The sequence below is a fragment of the Gymnoscopelus microlampas genome (assembly GCF_963454915.1).
Source record: "Gymnoscopelus microlampas genome assembly, chromosome: 20".
Taxonomy (NCBI): Eukaryota; Metazoa; Chordata; class Actinopteri; order Myctophiformes; family Myctophidae; genus Gymnoscopelus; species Gymnoscopelus microlampas.
Window position 1 is genome coordinate 45355691 of NC_139957.1, and position 24637 is coordinate 45380327.

The 24637-nt window shown below is 46.9% G+C and overlaps 6 protein-coding genes across 6 annotated transcripts; 1 reads left to right on the forward strand and 5 right to left on the reverse strand.

Moving 5' to 3' along the window:
* Positions 1-271: 271 nt before the first annotated feature.
* On the reverse strand, positions 272-1198 carry LOC311035803 (deoxyhypusine hydroxylase-like; the record flags this gene model as incomplete). The annotated part of the gene is made up of 1 exon (XM_084044261.1): positions 272-1198. One exon carries the CDS (start codon positions 1196-1198, stop codon positions 272-274), a length of 927 nt encoding a protein of 308 aa, XP_083900387.1.
* Positions 1199-6566: 5368 nt separating this feature from the next.
* On the reverse strand, positions 6567-7481 carry LOC311036922 (solute carrier family 25 member 35-like; the record flags this gene model as incomplete). Its single annotated transcript, XM_084045932.1, has 1 exon — positions 6567-7481. The coding sequence occupies one exon, from the start codon at positions 7479-7481 to the stop codon at positions 6567-6569; it is 915 nt and encodes a 304-aa protein (XP_083902058.1).
* Positions 7482-8493: 1012 nt separating this feature from the next.
* On the forward strand, positions 8494-9054 carry LOC311035807 (NADH dehydrogenase [ubiquinone] 1 beta subcomplex subunit 5, mitochondrial-like; the record flags this gene model as incomplete). The annotated part of the gene is made up of 1 exon (XM_084044265.1): positions 8494-9054. The coding sequence occupies one exon, from the start codon at positions 8494-8496 to the stop codon at positions 9052-9054; it is 561 nt and encodes a 186-aa protein (XP_083900391.1).
* Positions 9055-11691: 2637 nt separating this feature from the next.
* LOC311035801 (ubiquitin-like-conjugating enzyme ATG3) lies at positions 11692-12657 on the reverse strand (the record flags this gene model as incomplete). Its single annotated transcript, XM_084044258.1, has 1 exon — positions 11692-12657. The coding sequence occupies one exon, from the start codon at positions 12655-12657 to the stop codon at positions 11692-11694; it is 966 nt and encodes a 321-aa protein (XP_083900384.1).
* Positions 12658-14980: 2323 nt separating this feature from the next.
* LOC311035808 (ATP synthase subunit d, mitochondrial-like) lies at positions 14981-15469 on the reverse strand (the record flags this gene model as incomplete). Its single annotated transcript, XM_084044266.1, has 1 exon — positions 14981-15469. One exon carries the CDS (start codon positions 15467-15469, stop codon positions 14981-14983), a length of 489 nt encoding a protein of 162 aa, XP_083900392.1.
* Positions 15470-20413: 4944 nt separating this feature from the next.
* LOC311036923 (tRNA (adenine(37)-N6)-methyltransferase-like) lies at positions 20414-21817 on the reverse strand (the record flags this gene model as incomplete). Its single annotated transcript, XM_084045933.1, has 1 exon — positions 20414-21817. One exon carries the CDS (start codon positions 21815-21817, stop codon positions 20414-20416), a length of 1404 nt encoding a protein of 467 aa, XP_083902059.1.
* Between the last annotated feature and the right edge of the window lie 2820 nt (positions 21818-24637).

Here is a 24637-nt window from a genome sequence, read left to right on the forward strand (position 1 = left end):
GGGCTTTTAATTCCCTAGTTAAAACCCATCTGTTTTCTCTGGCTTTTCATTTTACTTGAGCTTACAGTACCTGATCTGTCTTAACTCTGCATATTGTATTCTTTATCAATGCATATTATTTGTTTATTTTGTTTCAATGCTTTGAATTATTTTGTTTTTAATGTTCAGCACTTTGGTAAGCTTTTGGTTGTTGTAAATGTTCTACATAAATACAATTTGATTTGAAAATTTGATTTGATTTAGCCTTGTATCCTAACCAGTCCATCAGCCTTCAGCTCTGTATCCGAACCAGGCCATCGGCGTACTGAAACTCATCACTGTTCTCATGCTCCAGCATGTCGAGGGCAACCTCACAACTCTCCTTGACAACGCGCTCCCCGTCGCCGCAGTACCGCCGCAGCACGCTGACGCACTCGTCTCGGCCGACGGAGCCCAGGGCTTCGGCCGCCTCGTGGCGGACCATGGCGTTCTCTTCGGAACACTCCAGAGCAGCCCGCAGCGCGGGGACGGAGGCCGGGTGCTGCATCTGGCCCAGGACGTAGGCGATCTCGTGGCGGAACAGAGCGCTGCCGGAGCACCGTAGACCGGCGCCCAGCGCCAGCACCGCCTCCTCGCCGCCGAGGTTACGCAGAGCGAACATGGCCCTGTAACGCTCAAAGAGCGGGAGGCTCTCGTCCAGTAGGGAGTCTCGTAGCTCGGAGACGCTCTTCCTGGTTGCAGGGGGCGCAGGGTCGACAGACAAGTACGGGTTGGGGTCTTTGACGTCACCCTCCTCTTGTTTCTCTCCTCCGCTCTGAAGCCACTCCAGTCTGCGAACAGCCAGCTGGCACGTCTCGGCCACCTCTACGACGGGGTCTCGACTGTACTCCTTCAGCAGGTCCAGAACCACGAGGTCGCCGATGGCTCCCAGAGCCTCGCCCGCCTCGTGTCTCACCATGGGCTCCTGGCGTGTGTCTTTTAGGACGCCGACGAGCGTCGGTACGGCCCGTTTGTCCTGCATCTGCCCCAGACAGTAAGCCAGCTCGTGTTTCAACAGCTCAGAGTCATCGCCGAACGCCTTGCTGATCCATTCTACGGCTTCAGCGCCTCCCAGGTTCCTCAGAGTGAACAGCGCCCTGAAACGTCGGGTCAGCGTCTGTCCCGGATCGACCAGAACCTGACCTGCTGCCGCTACTTGTTCAACACTGGCCATATTCATGTTATTCAGGACTTTACTCATCTTAGTGTCACAGTGAATCAAACAAGCAGGCACGTTGACAGCAAACACTGTTATAGCCACATATTGCCTTGTTTACGACCATATAATCCTTAGCCTCCATCCCTGACACCACTGTTGTGCATGTCTTCTCCATATTTGGGCATATGACATCAGTTATCTTCATATTTGGCCATATTGTGTTTACCTTAAACCTTTCGATCTGTCATGTGAGTCGACCATACGCTTAGCTTAACAGTCGAGGAGAGAGGAACAGAGTTACGTCTGTATTTCAAGGATGCTGACGGCAAGTACATCCCACCATTCCATGACATACCGATGTTTGCTGATGAAGGCCAGAGCCTCTCTAACATGAATATACCAAGATGGACCAATGCCAAGATGGATATCGCTACAAAAGAAGCTCTGAACCGAATAAAGCAAGACGTGAAGAAGGGTAAAGTGCGTTTTGTTTTTTTTAACTGTTAGGATTTAGAAGACATTTTGTAGAATCTGAACCTCAGGCCTTAATGGGTTAAAACAAGACATGGTCTAATAACGGAGTGGCTTCCAATGCGGATCTTGGAAGTCATGCGTGCGCGCCATGAAGCCGTATGGTCATTAAGTTAGTCGTCTATGACATCAGTACTATGTCAATAGTCCTTACTTGGGCAAAGTTTCAAGCCAATCCAGCCTCCATTGAGTACCATGTGTGATAATAACTGGCGGCTTTCAGTAATGTTAAAATGTATGCTTTTTAAAATATAATAATGTGTTATGCTATCTATTAGATATGGTGGGGGGGGTGGGGTGTTTCCAGAGGATTGTTTGAAATAAGCTGGTGATAGAGAGTTCAAAAATGTTTGAGAACCACTGCATTACTGTATAGTATACCATGACCAAGTCTTGTATAAATAATGATACACATATATATATATATATATATATATATATATATATATATATATATATATATATATATATATATATATATATATATATATATATATATATATATACTAGAGGTGCGGGTCGCTACGCGACCCTTCCGTCTAGTCGCTGGCGCGAGGCTCTTGTGTAGTAGGCTGTAGACGTTTTCGACACGCAAACCAAAAGCGAGAGCAACAGCAGTGTTTGTTTCGAGACACAAACCGAAAACGAAAGCAAACTGAGAGACGGACACATTTCACCCGTTCATCTATCTATCTATTCACACAGGTTCTTGCAGGACCAGAATGTGCGGCACAGATTGATGAAGCAGCCCGCTCAGCCCAGCGAGACGGCGTTCGCTGCGTGCAACCCTCCCAAAGAGTCAGACAGACAGTATTTGGATGGGGGGGCGGGGGTTGACGGGGTTGCCATGTCCAGGAGTTGTAAGCGTGAAATGGCGTGTAATTGGTTAGGGAAAGTGTGTCCACGCATGCGCAGTGCGCAGCGCGGTGTTGTACAAACGTACAAACATTCTCGCCTATGACTGTAGATTCCAATTGTAAGGTAGATATATATATATATATATATATATATATATATATAGAATACAAAGTACAATGTGGCACCTATACACTAAATACAACAAAAACAAGATTGTCTCGGATTGCAATGGTGTCAGTATGGTTTCAGCCCGTTTGGATTGCAATTTTACATCTTCTTCTAGACGGCTTGGCTCTGAAAGATGTTAGCTAGTATATGGTAGATAGTAAGAAATTTATCAATTGTATATAAGTCGTCCGTGCCCAAATTTGGACAACCAGAGCCCTATTAAATTCCATTATAAAACGTGATTTGAATAAGGAGTAGTTCACCCAAAACATTGGGTTATTTTCTATCCATTACACACCCCATGAAGCCTTGAATTCTTGGAGATGTTCTGTTTTTGTCGCATTCCTAAGCCAATAATTTGATAACCGGCGGACTCTGCGGTAGGAGACTCCGTGGACACTTTTTGAGTCTCCTACCGGAGACATTAGCACCTTTCCGCCGGACATCAAATTATTGACTCAGGAATGCGACAAAAACAAAAAAAATCTCCATGAATTCAAGTCTCCATGGGGCGATTAAAGGACGACTTCACCACTTTTCAATCTATCTTCATATAATAGGTCCTCACTAATGCTCCTGATAAAATGATACCATTTTTTTCTACTTGGTCTGTGTCTCATAGGAGGGCTGTGGACAGTCCAGAAACCCGTCTACCAGTGACATCATAGTTAGGCAGGATTTTTTTTTCCAGAAAGATTACAATTTTTTTATTCCGATTTTTTATTAAGGTGAGAACAATGGGATCTATTATTGCATTGCAACTTTCCAGGAATACAAAGCCTGCAGTTTCTATTAGCTTGGATTCCCCATCGATGATGTCACTGGTAGACAGGTTTCTGAACTGTCTACAGCCCTCCTATGAGACACAGACTGATTTGAAAAAAATTGTACCATTTTATCATGAGCATTAGTGAGGACCTATTATATGAAGATGTGTTGAAAAGTGGTGAAGTTGTCCTTTAAGCAAAAAAGTGATTCTGAGATGTAGTGGAGTAGAAGTAAAAGTATTGGACATTGGAAATACTCAAGTAAAGTACAAATACCTCAAAATTGTACTGAAGTACAGTACTTAAGTAAATGTACTTAGTTACTTTCCACCACTCGCGACCTGACAATCTAATCTAAAAAAAGGTGAAGGATGTGCTAAGCCAATAAAAAATATCAAAATATCAAAAATAAATCAAAGCCTTCGCTGTCGGAATTCATACATACTTGTTACCCAACGAGCTTGGAGGCTTGTAGATTGCCTATTTTCAATTGAGAATTGGTAAAAAAAGGAGGGGACTACGTACCCTGGGGATCCCGGTCAACAAATGACTTCAGTACCATATCAAACCCTGTGGTCCTTGAAATGAATATAAAGAATGACTCGTCTAAGGGTCATTTCCAGTGTTGCCAGATTCTATGAGAGAAACAAGCAACCAGGACTAGGAAAACCAGGCCAAAAGAAGCGACTATGGGCCACGTGAGCACTTCTAACATATACATCAGCTATTTGAAAATAGCAGATCTACAGGCTCGCAACGCCCTAACCCGACGCGTTGGGAGCTTGCAGATCGGCTATTTTCTAAATATAATCTTGCAGGGAAATTATAATAAGCAGACCTGGCAACCCTAGGTCATTTCTTGTCAAAGCGCTCCTTCATCTGCGACTGCCTCTCGTGCCTCTCGTCGATGCCCTCCTGCAGCTGCGACCTCAGGTCCTCCCGCAGCTGCGTTCCCTTCTGGTCCCACGACTGCATCTGCTGCGACAGGTCCTCCAGCATCTGCGCCTTCTGCTCCTCCCACTTCTCCTGCATCTGGGACATCTCCGCCAGGATGCGCGCCTCCGTGGCGTCGAAGCCGTCGCCCACGTTGCGCACCTCCGTCAGCTGCCTCTTGCTGGCGTCCAGCCTCTCCTGGATGTCGGAGATCATGTCCTCCCTCACCAGCGGCTCCTTCTCACCGTTGTTGTCCCCCCCCCTTGCCGCCTCTTCCGCCTCCCTCGTGGCCGCCGCCGCCTCCTCGTACTCGGCGGAGAGCCGCTCCAGTATCTCCGTCTCCTTGGCGTCCCACACCACGCCCTGCCGCTGTTCGTGCAGGAGTTGCCTGGCGGCCGACTCGTCGAAGCTCCCCGGGAGCACGTCGTCGGACGTGTTTTGCTCCGGCTCTTCTTTCTTCTTCTTCTTCTTCGCGTCCATCCGCAACACCTCCTCCTCCGGCCTTTCGGGAATCTCCTCCTGCTGCTTTTCGGTCGACTTTTCTACCGTTTCCGCTTCCTTCTCTTTTGCCATCTCTCCCTCGACCATATAAGTTAAAAGTATTTCAAAATGACCGGCCTTCTAATCTATGAGATTCCAATTACACGTTGTAATTCGTTAAGTCAAAAGTATGCTATTTGGTAGGGTTCCTCGTGTTCTAAGAGCTGCTGGAATGTTATTATATAGACCCTATGCCTGTGTGGTGACGTAACACAAACCCGAAAATATGGCCTTCTGGGCAGACCTCCCTGTCTAGGTGTTACCAATGAGGTCTAAACCAGTGGTTCTCGACCTTTAAACGTCAAGAACCCTTATAACTCTGGGAGTGTACAAATGGAACTATTTGTACACCAAATGGAACCATTTGGAACCATTTTGTACCAAATGGAACCATGTGTACACTCCCAGAGTTACAGACATGCAAGGGTCCCGCCCCGGACGCCACTTTGAGAACGACTTGTCTAAACCACGTGTTCTCAACATCGGGTCTGGGGACCATCAAGGGTCCAAGTGGCCACTTACGGGGTCTGTAACTCTGAGAGTGTACAAATATGGACATGACCAAATGGATCTGTGAGGGTTCCTTTTGTTCCATTTGAACACACTAGGAGTCAAATAAGCACTGAGGATTTTACAGTGTAAATTGGGGTGCCAGAAATGAAAATTGTGTCAAATGGGGGTCCTGCCCATATATGGGCATAGGTCGGATCGGCGGTGCGACATAGATGTGAGGGTAGTCTCGCGTGGCCAGACTGTTGCCTCCCACAATTTTCAAATGTTTCCGGTCATACAGTCTGGGACTCTGATCATGATTACATTTTAAACCGGATGTGAAGCCTCCTCCCCACCTCCGTTTCATTTTTACAGATGCGCAAATTTATCCTGATATAAATCTAAATCATCTAAGTATATCTAGCTTGCTGCTTAGCAGAAATGGAAATAAAATGTAAAGATATTTAAAAATATATTTTCGTGAACGGAAGTGCCAGTTTCCTCTCTCGGATTTCGGGAGGTGTAGTTCCAGACTCTATATAGCATTCAGAGATTGTGGAATAGTTGTCTGGCTACGCGAGACTAATGTGAGGGCAGCATAGCGCCCAGACAAGTTCTAGTGATTTGGCATGCACAAAATAGGGATGCCAGGTCGGAACACACGCAACGCGTCGCAATGCAAGCTTGTGGATTGGATTTACTATTTTCAATATCATGTTTCGTATGATTTTCGGAATTCGTTGACAACCACATAGGCCATGTGGTTAAAACTGGCACAGCTGACAAATTGGAAGATAGATGTCATATACACCCAGAATATTAGGCTTATATGTATGACTTTTTTTTATTGTTCATTTCTTTTGATGACTTTTTATGCCATGCAGCCCTTTGAGATTTGTTTCAAATGAAAAGTGTGTAATGCAATTTATTATTATTACGTATTGTCTAAATATGGACATTTTCCCTATGATTATGCTTTGTAAAGACACAATACAGTTTCAGTTGGTTATCTTTGTTTCTCTTTCTCTTTTTTGTAATAAAGCCCCGTTAAACTTTTGTATTTCAGTTAGTTATAATGTTTTCATTTTAGTTAGTTTTAGTCACAGTGCCTTGCTTGACGTGTACTGCCTGTGGAGCTTCCTCAGCTCGTCCCAGAGCAGCAGAGACAGAACGACGTGAGGGCCCACGCGGAAATACGAGGCTCCCAGGCCCTTGTAGAGCCCCGTCACGCCCTCCTTCCGCAGGGTCTTGGCGAAGCAGTCGACCACGCCTCCGTAGAGCCGACCGCCGCCCGCGTGGTCCACGGGCTGGTTGTAGAGCCTGGTGCACACCACGTCGAACGGCGTCATGGCCGCCACCACCGCCACGCTGCTCATCATGCCCGCGCTCAGCGCCACCAGCCAGCTGTCTTCTGGAAACAGCCGCAGGTCGACCACCAGCTCCTTGGCGGACGAGAACGTGGACAGCTGAGCGGCGGACCCCACCGCGACCCTGGGCACGGCGGCGGTGGCGCCCCGCCACAGCCCCATAACGCCGTGCTCCTGCCAGATGGCTATCAGAGCGTGGGTCATCCCCCGGTGCGCGTACTGGTGTCCGACGGCGATGGACGGCATCGACTGGCTCTGGAGGTGGGTCTTCACCATGTAGGCGGGGCTGCCCATCACGGCGCCGGCGGCCCCGGCCAGCGCCCCCGCCAGCGTGCTTTTGACGCCGCTGACCCTGCCGTCGGGGGCGCGGGTGAGACCCGAGGACTCCATGACACCGTAGGAGCCCAGCCTCATTCCGTTCATGAGGAACTGGTACAGGAGTCCCGGCACCAGGCCCTTCTGCAGGCCGGCCAGGCCGTCCACTTTGCCGATGGTGTAGAAGGCATGGAAGACGTTCCGGTAGTAGACCCGGTACGTGCCCCGGCTTTGGAGCTCGCCCTGCAGTTGCATGCGCGTCTTGGCGACCTCCAGTGGGTTGGTGAAGAGACACGCGCCGCAGCCGGCCACGCCGCTGAGAACAAAGTCCATGGCAGCAAAGATCAAAGGTCAGGAACGTGTTCCTTTCTTTCATATTTATCATTTTTATTTTCTTCTTTGAAATCATTGCATCAGCCATCTGACATCATCAGTACTGTGACGTCAGTCATCAATGACCATGGTGTTCCTGTCAAGAACCGGTGAATTAATATGAAAATTTGGCCACAGACTCCTATATGAAAAGATGGGAGATGTGAATCCCATAAAAGATTTGTTAAAATGTTGTTTTTTCAAAAAAAAATGTAAAGATTGTTCACATTTTCTTCAAAAATATCCGATCTAAAAGCTTTTAGATCGGTTATTTTTTAATTGCCTAAGTTTAAAATAGGTTAAAGAAGTGTTCAAACTGATTGACTTTGATGCCATTCTATATTAAGTTTGGCTTAAGGACCTCTGACCCCTGAGTTACCAATGTAGCTAAGCCCACATATGGAGTGTGTTGACTAACCGCAATGTGTCATCAAGGCATTAGGTGCACACAAATCAGTCAGCTCCATATATGGGTACAAAAGGGGGCACGCCTATGTATGGGGATATATATATACTGATGACATCAGAGATCTCCATATATGGCCATAAAAGGGACATGGACTGACAAATACAGAGATCTCCATCTATGAGCATATCAGTCGGATTGGTGTTGTGACGTAGGTGTGAGGGCCGCATAGCGGCCCAAACCTCTAGTGTTAACTAATTTGGCTGGGGACCCACTGGAACCCCTTCAAGGACCCTGGGCGTCTCCGGACCCCACTCTGAGAACCACTGGTCTATGACATCAGTACTATGACATCAGTCATCTCCATATTTGGAAAAGGTTTCAGTCTGATGCAAACTCCCCTGGTGACATCATTACGTCAGCCATCTACGACATCAGTACTATGATGTCAGACATGTCCATATTTGGGCATTAGTTTCAGTCCAGTCCAACCCACGTTGACTCCCGGTATAAAATTAAAGTTCCAAAAAGTTCAATGTGGTCGGACTGTCCGTTCCTCGGGCAGTAATGGTGGGTATGAGTGTTCTGCGGTCTGCTGCTGCCTTCGCAGCCAGACTGAATCCTCTCAAACACGGAAACAACATGGTGAATTTACTGTCAAGGACCATTTCTCGGACAGACAGAGTCGCAGTCCGCCGGGCTCACAGGAAGACAATGTTTGTGATCAAACCCAGCGACTACTACGACCGGCGGTTTCTCCACTTGTTGAAATTTTACGTTCTTCTGACCGGTATTCCGACGGCGGTGCTCGTCACGTGCGTCAACGTGTTCGTCGGCGAGGCGAAACTGGCGACCGAGATCCCGGAGGGCTACGAACCGGAACACTGGGAGTACTACAAGCACCCGATCACCAGGTGGATCGCGCGGAACGTTTACGACAGCCCCGTCAAAGACTACGAGAAGATGATGGCTGCCATACACGTGGAGCAGCAGAAGGCGGAGATGAGACGGACGCAGCTGGAGGTGCGCCGACACATGAGGAGCAGGGGAGACGGGCCCTGGTTCCAAGTGGAGACCCTGGACAAGAACCTCATCGACTACAGTCCCAAATCCACACCAGACAATTAAACAACCACAGCAAAACAAATCATAACGTTAGCCTTGTAGCATCAATGCCCAAGTCATTTTCTTGGCCAAATTGACATTGCTGCCTAACTCCTACTCTCCTAACACTGCAGCTTCACTGTGCCTTATTGCCTTATGTCCTCAGCCTATTAGAGTGCTTGTTACATTCAGGGTTGCCAGATCTGCTTATTATAATTTCCCCGCAAGATTTTATTTGAACATAGCCGATCTACAAAGCTCACAACGCGTCACATCGCGACACGTTGTGAGCTTGTAGATCTGCTATTTTCACAACTTGAAGCAGGTGCAATCGCTATGTAGTGGGTCCTCGAGAAGCACCCTAAATGTCTCAATTGAGACCAATCGCACCAGTTTCAGAGAATCCTGAAGTTTGTTCCATTTGTGTGGAGCATAATACATGAAAGCAGTCTTTCCTTGTTCACTGCTCTTAATTTCTTTTATGTCTTTTTTTATTAAATTCATTAGAAAAATGTTTGAATTTGTTTTGAATCTACCTATCCTATCCTACTACTTTAATTGAAATGACCTCCAAAATGTGTCAGGGGTTGGTCAACACAGGAACAACTTGCCCCAGACTGTTGATCAGAGCTCTGGCTATAATATAGGCTTCTTTTCCCGCCTTCAATGTACTTACATATTGTACGGTTAATATAAAAAAAACTACATTTTCTACTACATCTTAACTCACTGAGTGCCATTAACGTGTTTCACGTGTTTTTAGCGCTATGGCTCAACGTGCCATCAATGTGTTTGACGTGTTTTTGAAAAATTTGCATAAAAATGAAAAAAAAAAATAGATTTTTGAAAAACATGTTCAGAACCCAAGATATCATCATCTGAAGGTGTGCAGCTCCATCCACTCCTTGTTTAACTTAGAACTGAAAAAGGCTGTATCTCGCTTCCTAAGCACTTTTTGTTTTTTGTGAAAAAAACTCTGGCACTGGGACAACATCATTTTTAAATATTTTTTGTTTATTCGTTTCTGTTCTTTTACATACTCATAGGTAGTAAAATTGAGTGCCAGAATTGTCAAGCGTTTAAAAAAAATAAAAAATTCTGGCACTCAATGAGTTAACATTTTAGCCACAGCAGCTTTCCTTCTTTCTGGCCGCGGTATCTTTTGATCGGGCCTATAGATGTGAGGGCCAAACCTCTAGTAATAATAATGGAAAACCAAATGTATAATTAAGGGATGCTTACTCGGGACCAGTGGTGGAAAAAGTACTCAATTGCTTTACTTGAGTAAAAGTACCAATACTGCAATGTAGAAGTGCTCCGTTACAAGTAAAAGTCCGGAATTCAAAATTCACTTGAGTAAAAGTGCAAAAGTATTGGCATCAAAATGTACTTAAAGTACCAAAAGTAAAAGTACTAAAATATTTGAAAATAGCAGATCTACAAGCTCACAACGCGTCACGATGCAACGCGTTGTGAGCTTGTAGATCGGCTATTTTCAAATAGCCTTGGCATAACATAGGGCTGAAGTGGTTAATGAATGTTTTATAATCAGGGGTGCACATAACTAGCGCGCAGGTGCGCATGCGCATCCAAAATAAATAATGCGCACCACATCAGACGACGCGAGGCGCTTTTGCGTACCAACAGCTGGGACAGGAATTTCCAAGCTTTTATTTTTTAGCAAAACTAAAAAATAAAAGCCTGGAGAACGAGGACACATGCTGCACGTTATTGTGTCAGTGTCTGGCATCGCCTCGCATTGCCTGCTGCACGCAGCCAGCAGCGGCTGTTAGAGGCACTCGTCACCGATGATGAACGCACCGTAATGGTGCAAAATGTGCCGCGAACGTCCAAATCTGGCGGATAAAAGCAGCGCAGCACAGGGCACCAACCTTGGAGGCTTCACCAAACGGCGTGAGAGAAAAAGAAACGGCAAAAATTGGCGGAATTTGGAAGCAGACCGTCCTTTTTTTCTCGAGCAGCACACCACCCCCCCCCCCCCGTTGACAAAATTGTCCGGTCATATACTCAAGTAAAGTACAAATACCTCAAAATTGTACTTAAGTACAGTTCTTGAGTAAATGTAATTAGTTACTTTACACCACTGATTGAAGCGCATTGAACATGCTGGCCATTCATGCAGCAGCTAGGGCCACTCTACATGAACGAGCGAAAACGGTTTCGACCAATGGGCTCGACTCACAAGCTTGCACATGCGGCTGAGCACCTCTGTGACGCAAAATGCGTCACAAAAGTGACGCGCAGAAGCCCCCCAAATAGGCCTCACCCATCACATTTCCAACCCGGAAGAAGGGTTGAATTTGCCTCGTGCGCTGGGTGAGCAACTCAATGCAAGTGGATGGGAGGGGATATTCGGTGCCCTCTCTATTATTTTTAGTGGCGCTAGAGCGGGATCCTGCTCTATACCTGACTTTGTCCGTGTTCACCGTCAACGTTCTGATTGGTCATACCCGTCAACGTTCTGATTGGTCAGACCCGTCAACGTTCTGATTGGTCAGACCCGTCAACGTTCTCATTGGTCAGACCCATCAACAAAGTGATTGGTCAAGCTTCACGTGACACATGGCTATAAACACATTATAAACACATATCGATGACAAAATGTATCAAAGGCACTATGTAGGGCATTAACTCTATGCCCTACATAGTGAAGTGCCTCGTGAAGTCGTATTCTATGGTGGGAATGACGGCCTGAACAAACTTCAAGAAAACCATGAGGTACATGTGTACCTCCAGCTCGCTCCTCCTCCCTCCCTCGGCCACCGTGTCGATGATCTTCTTCATGACCTCGGCGTGCCTGCAGGGGTGGATGGAGCACATGGCGGGGGACGGGATGTGCGGGTGACTCTCCACGGTGACCGTCCTCCTGGCGTGGTCCTGGCTCATGTCCTCGTACATCTGGTCCGCGGTGAGCGGCCGCCTGGCCTCGTCGTAGCCGAAGAGCCAGAGTCGAGGCGTCTGGTAGTACTTGTCGTACGTGACGTACAGGTCGTACGTTCTGGTCTGAAGAACGCCGTCTTCGGTGGCGGCGGTGGCGGCCTCCGCTGTAGCTTCGGTGGCGGAACCCGTTATTTTGCTCGAGTTCAAGGTCGCCTCGTCGGTTTCCGTTCCCAACAGGCCGCTCTCTTCGTACTCGTCCATATCCGCTGTCTCTCCGTCTTCGTCGTCACCACACTCTCCGGAATTCACGCTCGTCCTCGCGCCATCCTCGGCGTCCGGCGACATTTCCCGCACACCGTCCGCCACTGCTCCTGACGCGCTCGCGCTGCGGTAGGTGTCCACCCAGCCGCCGTCTCCGTCATCCTCCTCCACTACAGCCTCCAGTTCGTCGGCGCAATACTCCATCTGTTTACATCGCTTGTAGCAGGGGACGCTGCGCGTCACCAGAAACTGCTTCTCCCGAGGCAGATACTGCTTGACCATGGTGTGTTCTCCCGAAGCCCACCTCCACGTGGGGCAGTGATGGACCAGGTGATCTCCCGCGGCCACAAACTCTTCCGGAGTGATCACTCCCGTCTCTCGGAACTTGGATTCCTTCAGGACCGGCGTGAGGAACTCGGCCACGCCGAGCGCCGTGCCTTTCACAGAGTTGATCACGTTCTGCATCATTCTGGATCAGATTTGAAACAGTGATGAAATACTAAACGTATAATTAACCAGTGCAATATCAATACAAACTAAACTGGCCTAGTGCAGGTGGAGGTCTCAACTGAACCGATGACGTCTGACCACATAATCTAGACATTACATATTGTCATAGTCTTGGAGACCAGCCTATGATGCCAGTACTATGACATCAGCACTATGACGTCAGTACTGCGATGTCTATCATCTGGTACTTGTTGGAGTACCTGTTAACAGAGACCTTGTTGGCCAGACTGTGACAGTCTGTGTTTGGACTGACATGCACTAGGATTACTAGGAAGTGCAATTACACACATACACATCATGCAACACAACATAATTCGCACATACACATGAAAGGACTGCAATGGCAATACGCCGCTGGCTTTTTTGCGTCTATCCTTCTGATAATGGTGTGACATTGTATCGTATGTCATTTTACATATGTTTTGTTATCAATAAAGATGTCAAAGTCAAAGACATCAAACAAAAGGGAGGAGAGCGCACACCAGTATTGGTGAGGTGTTGCTGACCTTGGTAAGTCAATATGAAAGTAAAGAATAAGGCCGCACACTCGTAGCCACGATGCAGGATTTATTTGGAAACCAACGTTTCGGCCACGCAAGGTCTTGTTCAGGGAATGTAGAAAGTCAAAGACATCAGTCATCTATGACACATCAAACATGAGAGAGTTCACGGATCTCCATATTGGGACATGAGGCCGTGATATTTAAATCAGTATCACGATTATTTCAAACTCTTGCCTCAGTTACCATTAATGAACAGTGCAGGTGTGATAGTCCACTCTGATTGGTTGGATGCAATGAGATGATTAGTGGGTGTGATGATGACTAATGATGTGATGGGAGATTGACAGCTAGACACACGTGAGAGGAGAAAGAAAACACATGCAAACGCATGCAACCACTCACTCATACCTCCAGACAGACAGACAGACAGACAGACAGACAGACAGACAGACAGACAGACAGACTGGCAAGCAGACAGGCAGACAGGCAGACACACACACACACACACACACACACACACACATTTTAAACATTTGAAAATAGCCGATCTACAAGCTCACAACGCGTTGCATCGCGACACGTTGTGAGCTTGTAGATCTGCTATTTTCAAACATTTTTGTACTATTACTTTTGGTACTTTAAGTACATTTTGATACCAATACTTTTGTACTTTTACTCAAGTAAAATTTGAATTCCAGACTTTTACTTCGAGAGGCAATTTTCAGAGGACAGCTTGAAAATTTTTGGAGAACTAGAAGAGGTTTCCTTCGTGAAATACTGTGTTTTCCACTTCTAGGCAACTGTAAAATGATAATAAAAAACAAAGCATTTACAACAAAAGGTCTAACAAACCCTTTATTGGGGGAATCAATTATACTGAAGAATGTGGTAAAAATACAGTCCAAGTGCATTATGGGTGAAATGGCCATGTAATTAGACTATCAATCACGGTGCATTTTTTACGATGAGGCTTTCTGTAAGAGGCTGTAGCCACCTAGTGTCTGTTTCTTTCCTGTGTCTGGAGCTAATCACACAAACCTCTGCACCTTTGCATCAGCGTCAACCTTTGTGCACAATGCCAGTAGGCCACAGAACTACCCCCCCCTCCCCCACATGTTTTATTATACTTTTTAATGGAAATAAAGGGTGCTGTGCTCGTGGTGAGACCTTGGCCAAATCTGGAACCATGCATCAAAGATGACTTACGTCACAGGCTGGTCACATGGCGTCTGATCCACAGTGGAGCCACGTCCGAGATCCACATTGGAGCCATGAACTAGTTTTTGTTACGGAAGTGACCGGGGCTCAGATTCTCAAAAATATGGGCATGGATGATGTCATGGGCTAGCCTGATTCAGAGTCAGGCCGTCTATAAGAGGAAGTGAATGGCAGTTGATTGAGGCTGAAACCTTGCCCAAATATGGAGTCATACGTTATAGATATGGTATGGATGACTGGTGTCTTAGACTGACCACATGAAGTTCAAGACTTTTTTTTACCCGTTGAAGTCTATAATTCAGGGTTCTCAAACTGGGGGCCCGGGACCTTTAGGGGTCCCTGAGGGGGTTCCAGGGGGTCCCCAGATAAATGATTGTAACTCTGAGAGTGACTGTACAAATGGAACCAAATCCATTTGGTATCATTTGTACACTCTCTGAGTTATGGGGGTCCGTGGACACAATGCACAGTGAGCTGGGGGTCCTTGAAATGACAAAACGTTTTTAGAACCACTGACTATAATATATCGTGGGGCAAGTGCACAGTGAATAGATAGATTACAGATCGGCAATGGGCTTGTGTGGCCAGTAGGGGTGCTTGACCTTGTCCAACTTGGTCTCGGGGAAGGTGTCATTGAGGTCTTCGATGGTCATTTGGTCGAAGGGGATCATGTTCTGGAACTTATCCAGCTCCATTTTGTACTGAGCAACACGAGCCTTGGATTCCACAGCGTAGGCCAGCGCACTGGCATCAGCCTCGGTCTCCTGTGCGTCGATCGCAGCCGTCTGCGTGTCGACGGGCTCGGGGATCCGCAGGGCGCCGAACTTCTTCTCGAACTCCTCCACCATCCCGGGTCTGGCCACCACTGCACGTCTGTAGTGACTCCAGTCGATTGCCACGGGCGTCTCCGGAACGGAGGCCAGCTTGGCGGCGATGTCATCGCTGCGAGTCTTCAAGGCGTTGAACATGCCCCTCTGGTTGGCTGGCACCCGCTCAGCGAACGCCACCCAGTCGATGGCCTTCAGGGCCACACGCCGACCTGCCATAACCCCTGGGTAGAATAGAATGTGTGCTTGGATCGCTATGCGTGGCAGAGATCACTGATGTAGGGTTTAGAGCGCAACTCTCGACGATCAATCAGGTGAATTTGCGAAGCAGTGAGATGATGAAGGTCGGCTCTTTGACTGATATGATTGGTGTTCTGTCTGATGTTAGTGACCAATCCCAATAGATCTGTCTTCCATGAGCAGTATGTGTGACATCACATGATGCTGCTGGAGTCCATATTTGGGCACTGCGGTGTGGGCGTGTCAACACTTTGCGCTGTAATTGTCCATTATTTGAACACGGATCAAATCACTGCATCATCGGACACAAGGCTGACGTCAGTCTTGCCCAAATATGGAGTTCCACATGGCTCCAGACTTGGCTTGAGAGATTCCCTTTTAACACACAGCGAGAGGAAGGAACCAATGCCCACAAGACAGACAGGGGAGACTGTGAGTCTACCGTCCCACATTAAGTCCAGCCTCACTATGTATTTCATTTAAATCAAATCTAAAGACCCACCATCTTTTTTCTCTTTCTTTTAGCTCTGTTTGAGGACGCTCCATGGTTTGTGTTCTTCTGTCTAGTCAACTTCATGTATTCACAATTTATTAGTATCTAATTGAATGCTTCTTTGTATTTATTTAATTGTATATTCTTGATTTTATGTGCTTTTTTGTTTACTGTGATTTACTTTGATTGATTGATCTTTTTTTTTTTTTTCTCACATGGCTATCATGTTGTCGCTGGTAGTCTTTGATTGGAAAGCACTTTGGATCAACATTGTTTTTAAATGTCCAATAAAGATAGACTTGACTTGACTGGGAAAAAGCAGGGGGGCCTAGTATAACCGCGGGGGACTCCGGTCAACTAAGTATAGGGCTGAAGTAGTGATCAAAGACTAGAAGCAGGGAGTCCCTGGCATTGCTGCAGGAAATTTCCGAACACATAACAGATAAATGGATGGGGTGGACATGCATTACCATAAATATTGCAATTACATAAACAACACAAGGCAAAGTAAAAAAAAAAACAGACAGGGTTTAATAATGGAATGGCTTCCATGTGGGCAGTCTATGACGTCAGTCATTTATGATGTATCTATGACAAATGACTTGCTATTTGGACTTTTCAGCCTGGTCCGAGTACCATTGATTTAATAATAATAATGTTATCTTACTGTTAAAACATATTTAGAATTTAAAAAAGTGCAAGGCTATGGCCTACTGGCACTGTGCATGAAAAAAAAAGTTGGTGCAGACGTTTGCAAGACAGACAGACAGACAGACAGACAGACAGACCCATGCAAGCCCTTATAGATGACTAGTCTCCTACAGAACGCACGTCATAAACAAGGCAAAATGACCATGAGGAAACTTGTTCTTGCAAATGGTGTCAACAAGCTCTACCAGGTCACAAAAGACAAAAGGACAATAAGAGAAGCAAACAAACCTCTTGGACAGAAAAGACGTCTCTATGTGAAGTAATAAGGTTTCTTCACATTGACGCCGTATTCCGCGAGGGCAGGAGTCAGATCCTCCATGGTCAAGGTGTACTTCTTATCCTTTGTCTTGGTCCTGGAGCTCCCGGCGGAGGCCGTGCCCTTCATCTTACAGTGCTGCAGCGCGTCGTTGGCGATGTCCGAGATGAACTTCTGAGAGGCGAGGGAGATCAGGCGGAGGATCCTGGGGTCGGACGCCTCGAAGCCGGCCCGGTTCAGGTAGTAGCCCGTCACCGCGTCGGGGATAGTGGGGGTGTAATCCTCCAGCTGCATGACCAGATCTGCCAGGGGCGTCGCGGTGACAACTGGTTTCTCGTCCTTGTCGGCGTCGTCGGGCGGGGCCGCCGTGACAGGGGAGGTTGGTGCACTGGATACAGATGTGTCCGTTTGTGGGGTTGCTGTGACAGGGGAGGTTGACACACTGGATACAGATGTGTCTGGTGACAGGGCCGCTGCGACAGGTGAGGTCGAAACATGGGATACAGATGTGTCTGTTGGTGGGGTCACTACGGATACAGGTGTGTTTGATGACGGGCTCGCTATGGCGGCTGAGGTTGGCTCACCCACCATAGCGGATACATCTGTATCCATAGCAGACACTTCTGTATCCATAGCAGACACATCTGTATCCACTGGGCCATGGGATACAGATGTATCTTCTGACGGGGTTGCTATGGCAGGTGAGGCTGAGCCATCGGAAACATTTGTCTCTGCTGATGGAGCCGTTATGGACACAGATGTGTCTGTTGGTGAGGTCACTGTGGTGGTTGAGGCATCGGATACAGATGTGTCTGATGATGGGGATGCTGGAGCGGGTGATATTGTGACATCGGATGCTGATGTGCCTGTTGGTAGGGTTGCTGTGGTGGGTGAGGTTGACCCATGGCATAAAGATGTGTCTGTTCGCGGGGTCACTATAATGGGTGAGGCATCGGATACAGAGGTATCTGTTGATGGGGTCAGAGTCACAGGTGAGGTTGAAGTCTTTCTGGTGACCGTAGGGCTGCTGCTGACATCGGCTGTCGTACTGTTGTTTGTATACATACAACTGCTGGACGTAGGAGAGGTGGTCGGGGTGACTCCTGTGGTGCCACACTCATTATCCACGCTCATCATTTGCTTTGTTTTCCTTTTGGGAGCTTTAGCTATTTATGTGTTAGCTAGCGCACTAATTTTCAAGCTAACAGAGAAATGATGGGCTAATATACATACACGTTAAAATAAACGTGTTGTTTATGTTTATGTTATATACTAGTCTTCTAAAATAATTGTGATGGTGTAGCACTGTTTATAAACTACTAATGCACATCCAGTGGCCAAGATTTGCACTGCGGCCCTCAACGTGGAATCAGCTTTTAAAGCCGAGCTGCATTGAATCACGCATCATCAGACATGATGTCAGTCTTGCCCAAATATGGAGTTCCACACAGCTAAAGACTGCACTCAGAGCAGGTAAGCAATGGCAAGCTGAGTCAACAAACATGGATAGTGTGGTATGCCATGGCTCGAGAGCCATTTAACAGACAGGCAGGCAGGCAGACAGTTGTCTGTGTGTCTGCCGGATCTCAGAAATTGCTGGACCGATCAATGCCAAATTTCAGTTGGCTGTAGGCTAACATACATAGAACCCCAGTAATTTGTATTCACATGCTGTATACTTTTAACTTTAATATAATAGTCAACAGGGCTCCGATTGCCCATATTTGGGCAGGGATGACGTATACACTGTATGACATCATCGATACTAAACATAACTTTTTGACCGTCTACTATAACTTAAATATCGACTAGCAAGCGTTAAGTGTAGCCTTGCCCAAGGCCTGTATCTTCTGCTTGCCCCTTTCAGAGCCATATTTCAAGCCATAAATAAGAGGGTAATTACAGATACTAGTCAATACCCGGTCGACGCATCCGTGGGGGGATATGCGCACATGATCTGGCAACCCGGGAGGGAGTTTGTTCCATAGCTCGCGGGGCCATCACACAGCTGGGCGGCCCGTAACCATGGCGATGGCCTCACCACCCTACCTACCACTACAGAGCATTGGATTGGAGCAAATTATAGGAGGATGCCCATATATGTATTTGTTACAACTGGCTCAGGGTTGCAACAAAAGGAAGACACAGGCACAGTTACAAGCACGTATATAAAAATGTATGTATTTAAAGATAAACGAAATACACAACTGCAAACATAAACAACATAAAGTCAGTAAATATGAATGGCAATCAGTGTGTAGGCAGTGCATGGGTACGAGTGTGTATGTGCAGCAGTGTAATGTGTAAACCAAAAGGCAGGTTAACAAACACAACCTGGGAGAGAGGAGAGGAGAATCCCCTTCCCTGCTTTACATCTTTTTGATAGGTGCCCATTGTTCTATAAGGCTTTCACTGCTTTTGGTAATCGGTACACATCATCTCTATCAGTCATGTGATCAAGACTTATCGGTCCGATATTTCATATTCCATCCTCACTGGCAAATTTCAAACATTGCTGCCCCACAATAACCTATACCTGACCTGGCGGAGACCTGCGCTCCGAGGAGCACTTATTCTAGTTCACCCTATGCCTGATTTACCCTGGTTACTGTACTGTCAGGGTTGCCAGATCTGCTTATTACAATTTCCCCGCAAGATTTTATTTGAAAGTAGCCGATCTACAAGCTCTTCATCTACAAGTTATTTTGGGCTGGTTTTCCTAGACCTGGTTGCTTGTTTCTCTCACAGAATCTGGCAACACTGTGTACTGTACATACGCTGGGGAAATGTGTATTATGTTTACATGGCCATTTTACTATTAGCAGTGTCAGTTGTAGTCCATCCGACCCAAGATGATCTTTGTCCTGGGGGTTCATATTGGCTCTTCGTCACTTTCATCCACATCTTCACCGTTGTGCTTTGCAATGAGTTCCGCTTGTGTTTCAGACTGCAGCAGCTCAGTGAGTAGAGATGAAACTTCTCCTTTCAGTCGTCTGACCGCCGCCATCATTGAAGTCAAGTTGTCTTCTGTTTTAATGTCAGTCATCTTCGTTGAACCGTCCCTGTATGTCAGCTCTCCTCGCACCGTCGGCCCGTTCACCTCCATGTTCTGTTCCTGCATCACGCTCTCCCCAAACACCTCCTTATACGACTCTCACTGTGCGTAGGCTTATAGGCCGAGCTCCCTCACAGCTCGCATTATCAGATATGATGTCATTCTTGCCCAAATATGGAGTCCCACTCCGGACTGTCCTCCGAGTAATAATTGGGTAATCATGGCAACCTGAAATCAACAAGTTGTTGATGTCCTTGAAGTGTTTGAAAAATGTTGAATAATAGATTGTTTTTAAACACAAATCTTCTCTTCTGGGGGGGCCCCTCCCTGGCACTAAACATGTTCAGAGGGGGGGACCACGGTCAAATAAATAATTTTGGGGTAATTTGGCACAAAAATGTTAGAGAACTACGGTTGTTTTGCAGGTCGGACCCGCAGCACCTCGGCAAAGCCCGGTCCAAACCAGCAGGTGATGTCCGCCGTGTCCAGGGTGAAGTAGAACAGTCTGTCTCTGCAGCGGTTTCTCTCATAAACCGACCGGGGGTCCGCCGCCAGCAACCCCCTGATGGCTGCAGCCGCCTCCTCAGGACCGCACAGAAACCTGAACCTCGGTCTACCACCACTTCCAGAAGGTTCTTCTGAGGGACACGAAGGTGCTAGGAACTCCTCCAGTTCCTTCCGGGCGTGGGGCGTGAAGCGCACCTCCAAACTGGCTACCGGGGGCTTCCTGATCCAGGGTGCTATGGTGACGTAGGGCCCCTCCCCATGGCGAGGAGGACCTTCCACTGAGTCTGGTAGCTTGGGCTCAGAGGAGTCTTCTGAAACCCTTTGACTGTGAGTCAAAAAGGCCCTGACCTCCCCCAGAGTGGTTTTAAGGTATTTTGGCGAGGAGGAATCGGGAGCGACTGAGAGCAAGGCATCATCATCCCTGGTTACATAGGATTTATCTCTTGAGATTGTAATCCATGCACTGTCAGAAGACTTTCTTTCTTCTTCCTCCAAGTTCAGCTCTGCGTCCGTTCCATAGGATGAAGTCCTAGAATCTTTAGAAAGATTTGAGGAGGCCGTCACGTTGTCCAACGATGGAACAGCAGCTTCTCCAGGTCGGTCAGTGTCGGACGTTGTCCCCAGCAGGTCCGCTCTACTCTGGGGGGAGTCGTAGTCTGGGATGTAGGGTTTGATATCCAGGACAGGGGTGCCGGTGATCATGTCGATCTCTGACAGGTGGACCGTGTCTCCTACGATTCTCTCCAGTCTGGCCAGCGTCAGGCCCAGGGCGTTGGGGCGGTGAGGACTGCGTGTGGAGAGCACACCCACCCGCCGGCCGTTCAACCTGGGAGGCTTCACTTTGGCTTTGTGGCCGAGGTGTCCGTTTTTGTGAAACAAGAAGACGACCCAGACGTGGGAGTAGTGCTCCAGACCAAGCAAAGCGTGCTCTGGGTTATTGAAGACACTCCTCTGGATCTGGAGTGTGGCCCTGGAGGGCCCACAGACGGGGGGCTGTCTAGGGGTCCCGTTCTTCTTAGAGAAACAGGAATTAATGTAACCGATAGGCACTGTCTGGATGTTTCCTTGTTCCAGTGCCTCTCCGTCTGTCTGTGGCCTCAGTGGTTCAGATGAATAGCATTCAGCAATTCCACCACCTTGATCAATCTTTGAAACAGCATTCTGGAGGGATGTCATGTGCTTGCGATTAGCTCTAACGGCGCTCTCCAGCATCTGCCGGAGATTCTTGATTTCTTTGCGCATCACAGAAACCTGCTCATTTAGTATTTGAACGTGTTCCCCACACGAGCTACACATAGCAGACATCCTATTGCCATGTGGCGGTGCACACAGCCTCAATTCTTTGTTCACTTACAAACCCCTCTATTCACCTCGGTTCAGCTTCCATATGACTGGGTGTCCGTCCATATTAAGCTGACCATGGCGTCTGCCATGTCCAAATATGGAGTTCCGGGTCAGTCTTGCCCAAATAAGGAGGTCCCATGACATAAGACCAATCAGATTATATTGGCAGGTATAGCAACTCCACAATAGCAACCTCAGGTAAGTGTATTATATTGAAATCTGTGAGTGTACCTGAACCATTGTTATTGTACACTATATATAGACCAGTGATTCTCAACCATTTTTTATGTCAAGGACCCCCAGTTTGATATGCATTAGACCATGTGATACAATATTTGATCTCTGGGACCACAATCTACACTGTATAATGCTCAGTGTTAACTCTAGTAGAGGCCCTAGGAGTTCACGCGACACCCCTTATTTATTTTTTAGTCTGGATTTTTGGCATCCATAGGACCTCTTAATTCAATATTTTGATGATCCCAAGAAAAACTAGAAAAAGTGCTCCTCGGAGCACAGGTCTCCGCCAGGTCAGGTAGGCTACTGTGGCCTCCTGGTGGCGCTATAATAGGCCAACGTGAAAAGGGTGCCATTTCTTCTTAGGCCTTGCACGACAATCGGACACTGACTGCATTCATGATTTGAGGCATTTTGTCAAAAACATGTGTTTTGCTGAATTAGACCTGTTGGTGGCGCTATAACAGGCCAATGTTAAAAGGGTGGCATTTGTTCCTCAACATAGTGTGAATGTGCGTGCAAAGTTTGAGCGCAATTGGACGGTGCGTTCATGATTTGCAGAATTTTGTTCAAAACAAGCCAATAATGCAAACTTTAGATGTCAATCTTAGCCAATCAGTATGGAGTATGAAAAATCAAACACATCCGTCGTGATCACATGACTATAGAGATCATGTGTACCGATTTGCGTGAAATTTGGATACAATTGGAAGGAGTAGTATAAAAAAATGTGTTTTACACAAGTCGGCCTCCTGGTGGCGCTATGTGGAGGCAGATGTGAAAAATGCAGGGCAAAGGTTTTTCCTTGACCTATAGGGAGTGTGCATACAAAGTTTTACACAGATCGGTGCAATTATAGGTAAAAACACGAATCGGCCTGTTATAGCGCCACCATGAGGCTGATTTAAAAATGTTCAAATGGTAGTTCTTCCTCGGCCTAATGGGAATGTGCTTGCAAAATTTCTCGGAAAGTGCATGCTGTGTTCATGATTTGAGGCATTTTGTTCAAAACGGAGCACTCCTGCAAACTTTGGAAGACATTTTTAGCCAATCAGGATGGAATATGAGAAATCTGAAAGACCCGTTTCGTTTAATGACTGTAGAGATACTGTGTACCGATTTGTGGGATTTTTGGACAAAATCTGTAGGAGTACTGTCAAAAAATGTGTTTTGCACAAATCGGCCTCCTGGTGGCGCTATAACAGGCCCCTGTGAAAAATTTGGGGCAGAGGTTCTGCTCTGGTATCCAGGGACTGTGTGTGCACAGTTTGGCTGCGAGCAAGCCAACGGTGCCGGAGATTAGCTGTACACAGACAGATCGAATGACGGACGGACACACGGACACACGGACGGACGGACAGGGGGTAAAACATACTCTCTCGCCATGCCTTTCGGCCTGGCGGAGACAAAAAGGGGTCCAAAATGTGTTTTCTTTCTGTTTCATTACCCCTATGAGACCTGCAGGATTGCTGGCTGGAACACCGGCGAGACTGTCTTTCGTAGACTGTGGCACGGTAAGATTTTAAGGTAGCCCAAAGACAGAGATAACATTTGATTCTAGACAACCTCAGGTTTCCAATGGGATCAACCTTGTCATGCTACCTTGTCGGGAAGCTGGCCACATACCGTGACCAAATTAAATTAAAATCATAGAAAAATATACAACAAGAAAATGTGCTCCTCGGAGCACAGGTCTCCACCAGTACTGTTCCTGATTAATCCTGTCTTACATCACTTCAAAAGATATAAATGATCTTTTGAAGTGACACACCTATTTATAGGATCTCTATTTCATCATGCGTCTCGCTAGCCAATCAAAGCACACCCTTTCAACATATTGTCACGTGAAGCTTGACCAACGTTAGCTTGGTGGACACACGGAAGGACGAGAACGAAAACATAGTCTCCTGGCGGACACAATAATTAATATAATATATGATTTTATACAGTGGCTTAGGTCAGTGTTTGTCAAACCTTTTGATGTCAGGGACCCCAAATGAATATGTATTTGGCTGAGAAGCCCCCATCTGAAAATATGGGGGGAAAAGTAATATTTTGGATTAAGTATTTTGTAAAAGAGCCATCTGAGTTTGTCTGGGAAGTTGGCTCTGCTCTTGGTTTGCTGTTGTTTCCTTCTGCACCAAATCTCTGCCAAGAAATAGCAGATCTAAAAGCTCACAATGTGTCATGTTGCCACGCGTTGTAAATCGGTAAAACTTCGGGCGAATATTACCCCAGAGTAGGGGGGTACTAGGGTTCAAGAGGGTTAGGAGTCAGCCATCAAACCTATCCTGCTTTAAGACAATAACAAAAATAATAATACTCGGTAGAACCAGAAGAAGCATACCCCATCAATCATCAATTTTAACATTAACGGACGGACAGGGTGCAAAACATAGTCTCGGCCATGCCTTTCGGGACCATAAAACATACATTTGTTCAGTTGGGTCCATAATTATTGTGAAACAGAGTCCTCTGATTAGTAAGCCCAAACAGGTGCATCCAATTATTGACACACATGCAGTTACACTGAAGTCTCTCAAA